General features: G+C 33.5%; 1 protein-coding gene across 3 annotated transcripts in view; it reads right to left on the bottom strand.

The window, feature by feature from the left end:
- Positions 1–15,773, bottom strand: part of LOC127706832 (cleavage and polyadenylation specificity factor subunit 6-like) — a 40,716-nt gene that overhangs the window by 12,440 nt on the left and 12,503 nt on the right. For 2 of the 3 annotated variants that reach the window (XM_052211538.1, XM_052211539.1), the window contains exons 3-13: positions 14,256–14,345; positions 12,539–12,642; positions 11,399–11,574; positions 8,406–8,549; positions 7,940–8,046; positions 7,336–7,429; positions 3,481–3,558; positions 2,988–3,109; positions 2,237–2,340; positions 1,531–1,637; positions 282–429 (exon numbers count right to left, since the gene is read on the bottom strand). In XM_052211538.1, the coding sequence (XP_052067498.1) occupies positions 282–429; positions 1,531–1,637; positions 2,237–2,340; positions 2,988–3,109; positions 3,481–3,558; positions 7,336–7,429; positions 7,940–8,046; positions 8,406–8,549; positions 11,399–11,574; positions 12,539–12,642; positions 14,256–14,345 (1,274 nt within the window). The remainder of the gene's footprint in view (positions 1–281; positions 430–1,530; positions 1,638–2,236; positions 2,341–2,987; positions 3,110–3,480; positions 3,559–7,335; positions 7,430–7,939; positions 8,047–8,405; positions 8,550–11,398; positions 11,575–12,538; positions 12,643–14,255; positions 14,346–15,773) is intronic. The other variant, XM_052211540.1, reaches the window with a different exon arrangement.

Below are 15,773 nucleotides of genomic sequence, written 5' to 3'. Positions count from 1 at the left end.
TTACATGAATACACCAAAAGTTTTCATTAATTACAATGGATTATGGTTACAGATATCTGATTCAGGCACTATAATATCAAGTCAGACAGGGCTTTTATTAAATATGACTGATAATGTTTGATAACTTACTTTGATCCATATGACTTCTCTTCTATACCATGAAGTGTGTCTTGAAGAGAGCTAATGAGAATTTAATATAACTTACTTTGATCCATATGACTTCTCTTCTATACAATGAAGTGTGTCTTGTAGAGAGCTAATGAGAATTTTATATAACTTACTTTGATCCATATGACTTCTCTTCTATACCATGAAGTGTGTCTTGTAGAGAGCTAATGAGAATTTTACATCGATCATCACTAGCAATCTTTGACTGTTTGATCAGAGAGATGGCTGTCACTAATGTCTCTATTGCACTTGCAAATTCTCCTGTGAAAAAAAAAATAAATTAAATTTTAAGAATAATTTGTTGAGCCTCTTGTTTAAGGATAATAAACATGTTTTAAATTTTCAACCGCTATATTCTCTTTCTTTCTCTTTCTCTATTATGATCCTGTTCTTTCAAATATTTGTAGAGAAATATACTTACACCTCACATGGACTTTGGCATTTCCACCGTTTCATGGTGGTAGCGGGCAAAACTTTTAGATGTTCCATGTGCACGCCCTTAAGAATGAACATTCTTTTTTTTAAACATAAGAATTGATACAATACCTTGGAAAATAAGAAAATGTTTTACAAAATTTAAAGGTAGATTTGAGTGGACTTCCTACTAAGAATTTGTGGAACAAGCAAAATCCCACTGAACTGTGATGTAAGATGTTGTTTGGTTATTTTTTGTTATTGGGTTGCTGTCAAGTTGATGTATAACCAACATCTCCTGGTATTCACATAACTCATACTCCCATTGATATAAGTATGATATTTTAATCTTAGAATGTTCCATCAATGTGCCAAAAAAAGCCACGAAAGACACCAGGCTTATAATTTTGGTATCATTGAAAAAAATAGAGTTATTTTGCGCCTGTCCCAAGTCAGGAGCCTCTGGCCTTTGTTAGTCTTGTATGTTTTTTAATTTTAGTTCATTTATATGTTTTGGAGTTTAGTGTGACGTCCTTTTTCACTGAACTAGTACACAATTTTATTTAGGGGCCAGCTGAGGACCACCTCCGGGTGCGGGATTTTCTCGCTGCGTTGAAGACCCATAGGTGGCCTTCGGCTGTTGTCTGCTCTTTGGTCGGGTTGTTATCTCTTTGACATATTCCACATTTCCATTCTCAATTTTATTATGCATTTTTAATATAAGACTAACAGGTTTCAAACACATTTTCAATGTAAACATCAATATTCTGTTGCAGTTGCAATTTTAGTTGGAAAAGCCTTTCACTACCGATGGCAATATATGGAACTATATTTTGAAACTAGTGAAAAAAATTTAATGATGGCATCTTGAACTTTTTGAAGGCCAGTCCCTGCTTTATCTTGCTTTTTTCCCCTTCTCGACCAACTAAATATACAGAAGAAATTTACCTGCACTTGCGTCTTGTACAGCTCTGGATATAGCACTACTTGATACAGTCTTATTTCTCTGGAAAATCTCTTCAAATTCTTGTTCACTGAGGGCTGGTGATTCTGGTCTGTAAAAATTAAACGTTTACAAATTATTCTTGCTTGAAATACTAAAACTGTTTCTTTTAATTTCAGTGACTTGCTTAGCAATGATACATTAAAAAATTCCTAAAATTTTTGAAGACAAAATTTCTGTTTTTCATACAGAGCCTTATTGTTCATGTCCTAAATTCATATTTTTCAAACATGCTCTTTCTGAAAAATTTAGCACTAAGATATTTTCATAGTTACTCATCATTACATTAAAAAGGGTTTATAGTTTGTATTTTGGTTTGGTGTTTTTAAGTTTTCAAGTTCAGACATCTCTTATCTAATTATTGGATATTCAAATTTTGTTGTCTCTTTTTCATTCCCCACCCCCATTATCTACTATAAATTGAATGTGAATCGGATAAAAATCACTCATGGTGGTGTTGAATGAATGACTGTAAACCTGGGCATTTGCTGTTGAATTAAGAGTGAAAACACACAGATTTATAACCCTTTCATACAATACCTATGTAATGTACTCGAAATTTTTCAGTTAATTACAAGCCTTCACAGTGAAAATTCAACACAAATAGTGAAACTTGATTAAATAAACTGGTATGTACTGTATTCCTCTTACCTTTCAGGAGGGGGTCTAGAGTAGTGATCTGGAGGTCTGTAAGGGTCTGTAGGGTATGATACTGGTGGCGGCCTTCCATATGGGTCTGCTCCAGGGTGTAAAGGCTATACAGAAATTTATAAACATATACCCCATAGCTGAAGTATTAGATTAACAACACAAAAGATATTTTAAAACACCAAATTTGATTGGTTTATTGAGAGAAAAGCAATGGATACCTGACAAAATTCCTACCAAATTAAATTCAAATATGGTTAGAAAAAAATAACTTTGTGCAAACCTTGTGTTTTTTAATGTCATGGTTATTTTATTTTTTTTGGTACTTTGAAAAAATTAAATGGATAGGTGAACTCCAACTGATTCAGGGCAGAGATTACCTTCGCAATAAACCGTTTAATTGTCTGTTTTCAATACAGCATCAACATTGATGCCATACCATGGAATAGACGGGTTTAACATCATCATACTTTGTGTCTGTACCAAGTCAGGCTATCTGGACCATGAACTGTTACTTTTCATGTATTATTGTTATTGTATTATTTATTTTATAAGAAACAGAATGTCCGCTAGAGCTTAAAGTTTCACCCACCATTTGTCCACTCCAACTGTGGATTGGAAGAAAAAGTTAAATCCATCTCAGTTGCAGTGTAAGCTTTTCCTAATATTGGCTCTTAATAAATAATACAGTTATAATATTCATGGGTTATAAACTGGTAGAATTGACCTACAAAATATATCAAAGTATACTTACTGCCACAGCAGGGGGTGGTCCTCCATGTGGTGGAGGAAAGAAAGCTGGATTAACATGTGGTGCAGGAGCTGTCGGGTGGCCTGGTGGTGGCAGAGATATAGGTGGAGTAGCTGGTGGCATACCTATAATCAAAATCATTAATGCATAAATCATTAACATTACAACATCATGGCTCACACTACTTCAAAATCATAGAGAAGTGATTTCTCTTTTTGAAACTGGTAGGGAGAAAAAGCGAGACTTAAAAGAGAAGAGTTTTTTTCTCTCACCGCGTGTTAATGTTAGGATGCGAAAAGTTTATAATTAAACAATCTTTGACAATATTCTTATCAAACAAAAGTTATCTACTGGGTACATAAACACACAGAGGCTTAAATGTTAGTACATAAATTGTCAATTTCTAACTTTATGGACATTTCTCAATTCTAATGAAAAGTTATCATTTTAAAATGTCAAGGATCTTTAAAAGATATAAGGTTAACTATGAACTTACCTGGATGTGGCATTCTTGCTCCAGGTGGAGGCACTGGTTGTGGACCTGGGGGTGGTGGTCCACTGGGTGGATACCCTACTAAAATATAAAACAAATAAAATAAAATTGTCTTTTCTTTTACATGTTGAATTTTGACCTTTTTTGTATTTTGCATATCACTTAATTTTTCTTTGCTTTTTTAAACATACACGGATTTATAAATATATATACTGAAAAAGCTTATTTTCATTTTAACTACTAATTAAACATGCTTTGAGAAACATTTTCTGTTCAGATTTACTCTTTCAACACAATTTTTCCACAATTGCAAAAGCATAATATATATGTTTCTTATTATCTATAGTCTCTATCTATATTAAGTGTATTGCATGAAGCATCAATAAAGTTTCAGCCTTGTTCAAATTTCTTGCAAATGCAAGAGAATATATATATATATCTCCTGTACTTAGTATTTATATGAGATGCATAAATAAGAGTCAATAAATAGCTTTGGTCTAACACATCTCCAAACTCTCATACTTCAACTGAACAATTCCTTATACCCAACATGCAACATTAGGCCAGAACTAAAAAAAATTATTGCTCCTCATTTTACTGCCCTTCCATTACGACATTGTGTGTATGGCTGGTAGACAGGGAAATTTTTTCAGTGGAGAGTTGAGATTGAAAATCCAAAGAACTTTTTCTAAAAGTCCCAATTGTTTGGGGGAAAAAAAATCAGAAAATATTTGGAAATTATTTCATGTTTTTTAGCTATAATTATTTAAATCCCAATTACTGGAAAAAAAATAATAATGTTTTATAATCAATGAAGGATTTTTTTAAACTAATAATGTTTTATAATCAATGAAATATTTTCAAACTAAAAATGCTTTAAAATCAATGAAGTATTTTCTTTTATGTAAGTCCATGTAAGTATAAATTATCAAATGTTGATGCCAACTAAACTGAAAGAATGAGCTTGCTTTCAGTAACTGCAAACATTCTTTGATAAGGTATATTTTCATTATTGTTTCGTTTGTACTTGCATTTTTTTTTTATCTTGATACAGTTATTTCAGCACCACAAAGTTGTTTTCCTGTACCAATTATATTAAAGGTTCTATTGTGAACCTTCTGAACTAATTGAAAAATAAAAAATTGAAGGGTTTTTAGAACAAAAAGTATTTTTTGCAAAAGATATTGGAAAAGCAATGTTATTTAGTTCTGGCCTCACCAAACAGGACCTTACAACCATGAGGGATTTACAGACTGTGATTACCAGTATAAAATATGACACACTTACCTCCTTGTTGAGGAGGTTGTTCAAAAAAACCTTTCAAATGATAAAAGTGATGAATCAAAAGATGACTTCACCATTTCTTAAGTTTTTTTTGTTGCTTTCAATAAATGATTTTTGCATTACAGCAAAATGCATTGAGTGTGTAGGCAAAGGTAATATGTTTGGTTAGCTTGCTTGCTAGCTCAACCGTGAAGTCATTATTAGGTTAGGCATACTACCCTCCTTTCGGAGTAGTCTAGTCCTACAGACATATTATAGATTGGTTATCTGTCAGACTAGTTTTCTTTTAAAAGGAGGGTAGTATACCTAACTTAATAATGACTTCACGGTTGAGCTAACAAGCAAGCTAACTAAACATATTACCTTTACCTACACACTCAATGCATTCTGTAAAGATGTTCCAAAATTAATAGTATGGGAGACACTTTGTTTAGACCCAACCACCCCTAAAATAAAATTTTCATTAAACTTATTATAACTTATACAAAATTTTAAGGAAATGTAACCACCCATAATAAATCAATCTGAGTGCCTCCTATCCTCCCACCGTGATTAATTTTGGTAAAATCCTTAATTAATCTCAACTTTTGTATATCCTCCAAACTTGAAGTAATAAATGCATACCATATTAATTCAGGGCTATTCCATTAAAATGTATTTGGGAGGGTAGGAAGGGATTTTCAAAATATCCCTACAACCAAGAACCAATTTTTAGATAATTTTGCATAATGGTAATAGACGAATAATGAAATAAAATGCTCCGCTGGGGCGCAGCTTGATACGACCGCAGAAGTCGAACCCTGAACAGTTGGGGCAAGTATGGACACAACATTCAAGCTTGATACAGCACTGAATTTGGATTGTAATTAAATATTTGACACAGCATAGGTTTCCGACACAGAATGAATGTGGTCTAAGAACTTAAAAATTTTAATTTACCTATTCAAACCATATCATTATTATTTGCTTTTATATATAAATCAGAAATATCCAATTTAAAATGGAAAATTTTAAAGAAAAAAAAGGAAAAAAAAAAAAAACCCAAATTTTTGAACCCCCTTATGATTCATCACCCCCAAACTCAATCCCTGCCTTCCCTTTGTGGTATGGTACCTTGCAGTACAATTTCAGAGAGATCCATACACTTGAACACAAGTTATTGTCTGGAAACAAGAAAAATGCTTGTTTTTTGGCCCTTTTTTGGCCCAAATTCCTAAACGTTTAGGCCAATTACCCCCAAACTCAAACCCAGCTTTCCCTTTGTGATATGGAACCTTGTAGTACAATTTCATAAAGATCAATACACTTACACACAAGTTATTGTCCTGAAACTAGAAAAATGCTTGTTTTTTTGCCCCTTTATGGCCCCTAATTCCTAAAATTTAGAGGCAATTACCCCCAAAATCAATCCCAGCCTTCCCTTTGTGGTATGGTACCTTGCAGTACAAATTCAGAGAGATCCATACACTTGAACACAAGTTATTGTCTGGAAACTAGAAAAATGCTTATTTTTGGCCCCTTATTCCTAAACGTTTTGGGCAATTACCCCCAAACTCATTTCCAGCTTTCCCTTTGTGATATGGAACCTTGTAGTACAATTTCATAAAGATCCATACACCTACACACAAGTTATTGTCATGAAACTAGAAAAATGCTTGTTTTTTGCCCCTTTTTGGCCCCTAATTCCTAAAATATTGAGGCAATTTCTCCCATCATCAATCCAAGCATTCCCTTTGTGATATGGAACCTTGTGGTACAATGTCAGAGAGATCCATACACTTACACACAAGTAATTGTCATGAAACTAGAAAAATGCTTGTTTTTTGCCCCTTTTTGGCCCCTAATTCCTAAAATTTGGAGGAAATTACCCCCAAAATTAATCCCAGCATTCCCTTTGAGATATGGAACCTTGTGGTACAATGTCAGAGAGATCCATACACTAACACACAAGTCATGTCTGGAAGTTACAAAAATGCTTATTTTTGGCCCCTAATTCCTTAACTGTTGGTACCATAACCCCCAAAATCAATCCCCACCTTCCTTTTGTGGTATTGAACCTTATGGTAAAATTTCATAGAGATCCATTCACTTAAACTAAAGTTAGAGTGCGAAAACCAATGTGTCTTCGGACGACGACGACGAAGCCGGACGACGACGACGTCATACCAATATACGACTTTTTTTGCGGTCGTATAAAAAGACTCATGACCCACATTCAATAATTAAACTTTCCTTCCTACCCTCTCACATACATTTTAATAGAATAGCCCTCACAAATTATTCTGTAAAAGTGTACTAAATTTAAGTGATAATACAATTCCTACAAAATGCCTGAAAAAGAGTGCACTACACAGCTAGCCATTGGTATCATTCTTAATTATCCATGGGGTACCAATGTTGTTCATGGTTAATGGTGAACCACAAATTTAAATGTTCAACATGGAACACATTTCCTCAAGGCTTGAGTGCATAACTTTTCGAAACTACAATATCAAGTATCTACAAAGAAAAACAACATTTCTGCAATCCATGAAATTAAATCCAATGCAACACAAAACTATTTGTTAATGTTACCTGGTGGTCTTTCCCACTCTGGACGAGGAGGTGGTCCACGTGGATCTTGTGGTGGTGGACCTCTGAATGGGGGTGGAGGGCCTCCTCTCATCATCTGGAAATAAAATGTTATACATCTGTGGTGTCAGGCAAAACAACCAAGAATTTTTCTTTTACATAATTAACAATGTTTTTTTCAATTAAAAGTTTAGAGATGTAGAGAAAGTTAACTCTTTGATAAACAAATGCTATATGTTTGTTTTTAGGCTAAACCAATTTCACAATATTGAGGCATATGGTTATTGATAAGGATACAAATTAAAATATTTAGGTTTCTTTTTCATTTTTCATAACATGACATTACTCGATAATTTTTACTTGACTGGGTTTTGCTTATACGACAATCAAACCAATCCATAGATTTTTGTTGGTAATATTCCTCTGACGGCTTATAATCATCCTTTGTATTTATCTTTCATTGAGTTCAATGTCCTTATGGGAATAACCAATGTACTGGTGGTGGGGGTATGGTTATTACTTTAAAAAAAATTTGACAAGGGAGAGGGAAAATAATGGAGTAATACTTCCTAAATTTTTGAAAATTTCAACATGAGTATTGACTTACATGCCCTCCTGGTGGTGGACCTCCAAATCTCATGTGTGGTCCTGGGGGTGGTCCAGACATTGGAGGGGGACCAGATGTTGGAGGGAATCCTCGAGGTGGTGGTCCTCCTTAAATAAAAAAAAGTTTATAATGCAGCATCATAAATTTTCAAGATAAAGAATCTCTGGACCATGTCCTTTTCAGAATATACATGTATCTGATTCAGTACTTTCACTTTTGTCCACATAAAAACTTTAATTTTCTTACAAACAGGACATCTGAGCAGAAAAAGCTGAGTGTAACAAATATTACAAAATAACTATAAATTATAAAAAAAAAAATAGAGTATGCAAAATAAAATATTAAAATTTTTTTAAGTTCTCAAAATTAGTTCACTCTGCACCTATTAAAATCAAATCACAAAAATCTTCAGTCAGAAATAGAGTTATCAGGAACAAAATGTTTTTTTCAGTTTATTGAATCTTACCTGGGAATCCTGGAGGGGGTCCACCATGTGGAGGAGGGCCTGGTGGGGGATGGTCTCCTGGTCCTGGAGGCCTATTTTGTCGAGGCATAAATCCTGGCTTTCCAACTGGTGGTCTCGGCTGCTGAGGTCTTGGACCTGGGGGACCTAGAAAAGTGTTCAAATAAAATGTGCATGCTCGATAGAACTAGAGTCTGATATCTACACACAATATAAACAAAGGATCTTGTAAGATTGTAAGATGTTAAAAAGAGCATGGTGCTTTAAGCAACTGAAAGAGCATGAACAAGTGAAACTGCGAGCTACTGCTCACTGATGATACCCACGCCCGCCCAGGAAGTTATTGAGTGATGAATCTGAAAACGCAAATTTCAGAAATCCTTATGATGTAGTTCCTGAGAAAGATGCGACGAAAAATAATCATTGGACGGATGGACGGACAGACAGAGGTAAAACAATATACCCCCACTTTTTTAATTTAATTAACCTAGAATGGTCTGATATCCAAAATCTAACAACATGGTTAGATTCAGCATATAAAAAAAACCAATAATTAAATTGTTGTTGAAATCAAACAAAGTTTCATTTTGGACCCTTCAAATCTTAATATGAACTAATTTGAAAACAGGGCCCAAAATAAAAATCTAAATGCACAATAAGATTCAGCAAATCATACAGCCGCAATAATTCAGTTTTTGATGAAATCAAACAAAGTTTAATTTTGGACCCTTTTGACCTCATTGTAGACCAATTTAAAAATGGGGCCCAATACCCCAAAAAATTATACAAGGTTAGAACCCCCAAAAAATAAAGATTTAATTAATCCCATCGAAATTGGTTAAAACATTTGTATTTGTTTTCAATTGAAGATTTCTTGCTATTGCGCAATACTGTGCAATTGAAGATTTTTTGCTATTGTGCAATACTGTGCTATTGCCCAATACTGAGCAATTGAGGATTTCTTGCTATTGCGCAATACTGTGCAATTGAAGATTCCAAAAATTTGAAATTTCAAAAATTTTGAAGAAAATAATTAATGTATAATGTCCGGTAAAAGTCCGGCTGGGCAAAGCATGAAACGGTCATCTACTTTTTAGTTTTCAAGGCTTTCTTAAGAGACAGTCATTTCAACATAATTCGCGATCTTTTTGACCCAACCTTTTGCCTTTAACAGCCACACATTTCCGGTCATAAAAGTGACATGATCATTAAGTACTATCAAAACAACCCCTACTTTAATACCTTCTCATTTTAATCAAGACTAATTAGTTGTCGAACAGCTGAAATTTACCTGTTCAGGTGACAGGTAAACTATTTTGAATCAGACATTGATCGGTCTATTCAAAGTTATTTTCTTACATTTCAGCGGTTTGCATCTAATTAATTTAGTCAAAAAGATTTAAATTATCAGAAATACGTTTACAAATATGATTTGATGAAAAAATTAAAAAGGTGAAAATGAAAAATCGTCATAACCACGTTGTTTGAACCAGAGACATGTCTCTGTTTGAACTAGTACACGTGTGCGCATGTGCGCAGGTGTGAAATTCAAAAAATGCTTAAATTGTTTTTGATACCTTTATCTCACGTTTATTTCGAATATTTTCTTGAAAAAATAACGTAGAAAGAGCTACGTACACTCATTCATGCTTTGCAAATGTACACGAAATTGACGTATCCGTCTCTGGTCCATGTTTTACCATTGTCAAGATAACATCTGGTATAAGATTTTAACGATTGTAAAGTTTTTGACAAAGTTATTTTTCACAAATAAAGAGTCTAAGGCAGATATAAGTACGCTGATGTTCCACACTTCGAATGATGCACTGCCAATTTAACAGTTTACGTCAGAACTTCATATTTTAATCAAAGAAAGTTTAATATCGTTTTTTTTTAATGTCAATCATTGGGATGGCCAACTCAGCAACTGAATACCATAATTGCCTTTTGTTTATTTAGTCTTAAGGGATTAAAATCGGGATAATATATAAAATGTCCGGCTGGCTAAAAATAATTTTGGAAGCCCTGACCTCCCCCCCCCCTTTTTTTGGAGTAATTACCCCCAAACTCAATGCCACCCTTCTCTTTATGGTATGGAACCTTGAAGTACAATTTCAGAGAGATCCATTCACTTAAACACAAGTTATTGTCTGGAAACTAGAAAAATGCTTGTTTTTGGCTCCTTTTTTGCCCCTAATTCCTGAACGTTTGGGACAATTAACCCCAAACTCAATCTCAGCCTTCCCTTTGTGAATGGAACCTTGTGGCACAATTTCAGAGAGATCCATACAAATGCTTGTTTTTGGCCCCTAATTCCTAAACTGTTGGTACCCTGACCCCCAAAATCAATCCCAACCTTCTTTTTGTGGTATTGAACATTCTGGTAAAAATTCATAGAGATCCATTCACTTAAACTAAAGTTATTGTCCGGAAACCAAATGTGTCTTCGGACGACGACGACATCATAGCATTATACGACGCAAACATTTTTTTGTGGTCGTATAAAAAGAGGTGTCCCATACCCATTCTGACATTTTAAGTCTAAGTGTTCTAACTACAAACATATTGAGGTTGAAAAGTTATGACAATAGCTAACCTGGCCCTAAGTTCTAGGTGAAATAAAAAGTATCTTTCCAAACAAAAAAGTAACAATTCAACATAGGATTCACTTTATGGTAAATTAAGTATTTTTCTTAATAATGTCAGTATTTGATCATAAACTAACTAGATGAAAATGCAACTGATAACATACTGTAAAGTGGTATATATTTTTTCGCAAAGTTGAAATTTGCAATTTCTAGGACGAAAACTTTTTGCCATTTTCTTGTCACCTTTTTAAGATATTCCTTAAAAATAAAATTTTCAAAAGGAAGATATTTACTTGACTTTTAAAGAATAATGGCATAGTTAGTGAAATAAAACACTCCCACTTTAAAGAGGTATCATCAGTAATCAAGACTTTAGGTGTTATATATAATATAAAGAGGTCAACTCACTGTAATTACCATTTTGAGGAGGTCCACCATCTTTCTTTGACTGGGCTTCAAATTGACTAAGTGCCTGTTTGTTAGCATTTGTTACCTGTGGAACCTGGCCATGGATTTCTTTCTTTGGTAGCTTGTCAAATATCAACCTAGAAGAGTTGTCTGATCCTACTACCACTACTGCAAACCTAAAAACAAAAATATATATCTGTGAGATTTCAGTTGACCTTACTAAAAAAAAACACACAAGGTGATTGAATTCAAAATCATTTTTGCTTGAGTGAGGTTAATCCTTTTGAAACAGGGTGAATGCTGGTGATTTAGAGTGACAACACTCCGATTTATGAACCTGTTATATAATGCCTAAAGAAAGAACAGAGATATTTCAGAGTGAATCACTCTGGGAGGGGGGGTTTCTTCGCAGTGAATGCTGTGTTTTACAACAACATTCACTGTGAAAATCACCACCAAGAGTGATATTAAACTGGATTACACTATGTTTACCATTTTCCTTCTAAGTCAACACAAACCTACATTTAATTAGACCGGGAGGAGTAGAATTACACACAAGAGTCAAGATAGCCACAAAGGTAATATCAATACATTTTGTACATAATTTAATCTAATATCAAATTTAGATCTGAAATGTTTATGAAGTGCAAAAAGGTGAGAAAATGACTTAAATAAAATTTCTGTATTTAACTAAATTTATTGTGATGCTTTCATTTTTGCCAGAAAGGAGTAAAGACAAGCATTCTAATTCTTGCTGTTGATGTTCTTCCATAATATCACCAAGAATAGCATTGGTTAATTTCTGATTTTTTAATGACAAAATTGAAAACCAGCATACTAATTTTGTCCTTTTTTCTTGTTTTGATAGGGGTAGGGGTCTTATAGATGCATTTGTTTTGTTGAAAAAAAATGTTGAATTCAATGTTGAAAAGATTTGTCACCTAGTTCATGTTTACTCTTTAAAAACTGAGTAAATAAGATAAACTTGTGCAACCCTAAGTCTTTAAAAAAACATTTCCCCAAATGATGGTATTTCTTTAATTTTAATAAAAAGATACATTATTGTTATGTAAATAAGACAGAATCTAACAACAAATCTAACAAGACAAGAGCTGTAGGCTTGGGAAACTGTAAACATACCCTTTTGACTGTCCGTTTGCTCTATTTTCATAAAATTTAATCTCTACTAAATCTGTGACTCCTACAGAAGCTATGGCATCTGTTAAATCTTGATCTGTCGTCCACTGAAATAAGAAAATCCAATTGCTCAATTATTTGTTGTTGACCGGAAAAGGGACCTCTTGTTTAAATTCCCACAGGACCTGTCATACTTTTGGACAACATTGTTTACTTTAAGATAGGTGTGTTTTCATTTTACTTTGTATTTTTCTTTCTTTATTTATTTGTAAAACCTGCTTTTCAATTGAAATATTCTATGAAACACTGAACAGAATAGAGGAAAGTTTTTTAAATTCAAAATTACTAGTAAGGGTGTTTGATGTCCATATAAAAATGTTGTTTCTTTCAGAGGTTTGTGTATTTTTATCCTGTTTAATTTGCATACGTGTTTGTTGAAAATAGTGAAAAATTACTTTTCAATTAGTGAACCATTAATGACAATTAATTTGCTCATCATAGTGTAATTTATTATTATTACCCTGCTGCTGGGTAAAAGTGTCCAATGCACAAATATAGCATTGTCAACATCCACTCAAACATGTGCTAGGTGTCATCTTATACTTGCATATATTGAGGACAGAGGTGTGAGGTTTTGCTATTAATTGAAGGGCCCACTATTACTTGTCAAATGTACATGTACGTTTTGTGCCATGAATTAAAGGGGCACTAGCTACGAGATATATAAAAATTTAAAATATGATTTTTTTTTTTGTTCAATCATTTATGAAATTAAAATAGTGAAATAATAATTCGCTTTAAGCGGCAAATATGGTTAAATTTTTTCAAAATAAGCTAAGAAACATTGATGATGAATTATTCACTTGCAAGTGAATAATTCAACCTCATTGAATCCGTATTCATATGAACTTCAATTCAACCCCTTAGCTAGAGATTGATAACGCATGCATTGTGCGTGTTGAGTTATTTAACTGAAAAGAATGTAAACATTGAAAGTGAAACAAAGGTAAATCATTTGATTGACTGATTCGATCCACAAAACATTATTCTTATACAGGTAAAAACGATGATTAACATATATTTTTAATCTATAATATGAAATTAAACAGACCTGGAAAAATCCATTGCATGAGTCCACTTTCTATTTATATCTATATTTATGTTTATATTGCTTATATGACCATCAGAGGTTTTCGGAGGTCAACGCGATGGTTAATTAGATGGCATCTAGACTAAAATACACACGAAACGAAGTTACATATTCTGGAGCCCATGCCCTGTAAATTGTTTATTTTAGACTTTTTATACTTTGGATAAATGTTTTACATTGTTGTAAATCAAATATGAGAATTTGAGTCAAATCGGTTAACATGAATTTGACAGCTAGTGCCTCTTTAATACACAATACCAGTTTTTATCCTTTCCTATTTTTTTACAATTTTTTCATGCATTTCAGGCCACCCTTAAAAAAAGTCTTTGTTTGATGTTGCCTACCCATGACTTGTAGGGAAGAGTAGGTAACAGGAATTTTTTTTTTTTGGCCAACAGCATAAGTTACATGTTTTTTAGACAAGAGGACGATGTGAAGAGCAGGAAAAATTCTTTAAAACCAAAATTGAAACGATTTGGGTCATAAAATTTATCGGGTAGGCTGCTTTTTAGGTGGGAAATTGGGCAACATCAATCTAAATTTTATTTTTGGCCTCAAATAAAACCTTACCCATGTTAGGTTTCCTACATATAAACTTATCCTCCTACCACTATAACCTGCTGGTACGGATATTGACAAAGCTTTTGTTTCTTCTATCGTCTACAAAATAACAATCAAGGATAAGTTTCAGCTTCCAAATTGCATCAATGATACAGTAAAATGGACAAACTTCAGAATAATAATACTGATAAAAATAAACTGATCAGAAGTATAACTCGGTCAAGTGGTTACAGTGTTTCTTCGAGTAAAATCTGAATGGATTTACAAAAGTAACTTATAATTATACAATTTTTATCTAAAAGAGCCTCATATTCACATAAAATGCTTCGCTGAGTGCAGCCTGATACAACCGCAGAGGTCAAACCCTAAACAGTTTGGGCAAATTTGGACACAATATTCAAGCTTGATACTGTCTGAATTTGGATTGTGATCAAATTTTTGACATAATATAGGTTTCTGACACAAAATAAATGTGGTCAAAGATCTTACAAATCTATTGCTCGATACTGTGCAATTGAAGATTTCTTCTTGAAACTTTTCAAAAATTCGAAATTTGAAAAATTTTGAAAAAAAAATATGAATCCCTTAAAAAAATTGGAACCCCCCCCCCCAAACTTTTTGAACCCCCCCCCCCCCCCCCTTTGAGCAATAACCCAAAAACTCAATCCCAGCCTTTCCTTTGTAGTATGGAACCTTGTGTTACAATGTCAGAGAGATCCATACACTTACACACAAGTTAATGTCTGGAAACTAGAAAAATGCTTGTTTTTGGCCCTTAATTCCGAAACTGTTGGCCCCATAACCCCTAAAATGTCTCCCAACCTTGTACTTGTGGTATTAAACATTGTGGTACAATTTCAGAGCAATCGAAATACTAATACACAAGTTATTATCCTGAAAGTTGGCTGAAACTAGAAAAATGCTTGTTTTGGGCCCCTAATTCCTAAACGGTTGGGACCATCATCCCCAAAATCAATCCCAACCTTCCTTTTGTGGAATTGAACCTTCTTAAAAAATTTCATAGAGATCCATTCACTTAAACTAAAGTTATTGTCCGAAAACCAATGTGTCTTCGGACGACGACAACGACATCATACCATTATACGATCCCAAAACATTTTTAGTGGTCGTATAATAACTTGTATAGGTACTTGCTACTTGTTGAAGTAATGCCCCTGGCTGAATAGCAAGTCTTTTGAGTACATTTCTTTTAAATTGCATTAAAGAATTGAAAGTATTTTTAAAAATTGAGCTACGTTGGATAGAAATCGACCTTATGCAAATGAATATCAATACATCTGTTAACCTATTTCGGGGTGAAAAAGTCTCTCTGCAAAATCTGTAACTATTTGAGTTGCAATAAAAACCATACAAAACAGACCAAAATTCAACTTTTATTTTGTATTTGAATGTTCCAAAATCAATCAAGGTCTTTTACATGTATATGTATATGTGCACTTGCATAACGTTGACTTCTATCAAACGCAGCTAAATTATTATAATATCACCACATATCTGGTCACTTCT

Source organism: Mytilus californianus, unplaced genomic scaffold, assembly GCF_021869535.1.
Source record: "Mytilus californianus isolate M0D057914Y unplaced genomic scaffold, xbMytCali1.0.p SCAF_6, whole genome shotgun sequence".
Lineage (NCBI taxonomy): Eukaryota > Metazoa > Mollusca > Bivalvia > Mytilida > Mytilidae > Mytilus > Mytilus californianus.
The sequence above is the reverse complement of the archived record's forward strand: the minus strand, read 5'-3'. Positions and strand labels throughout refer to the sequence as shown.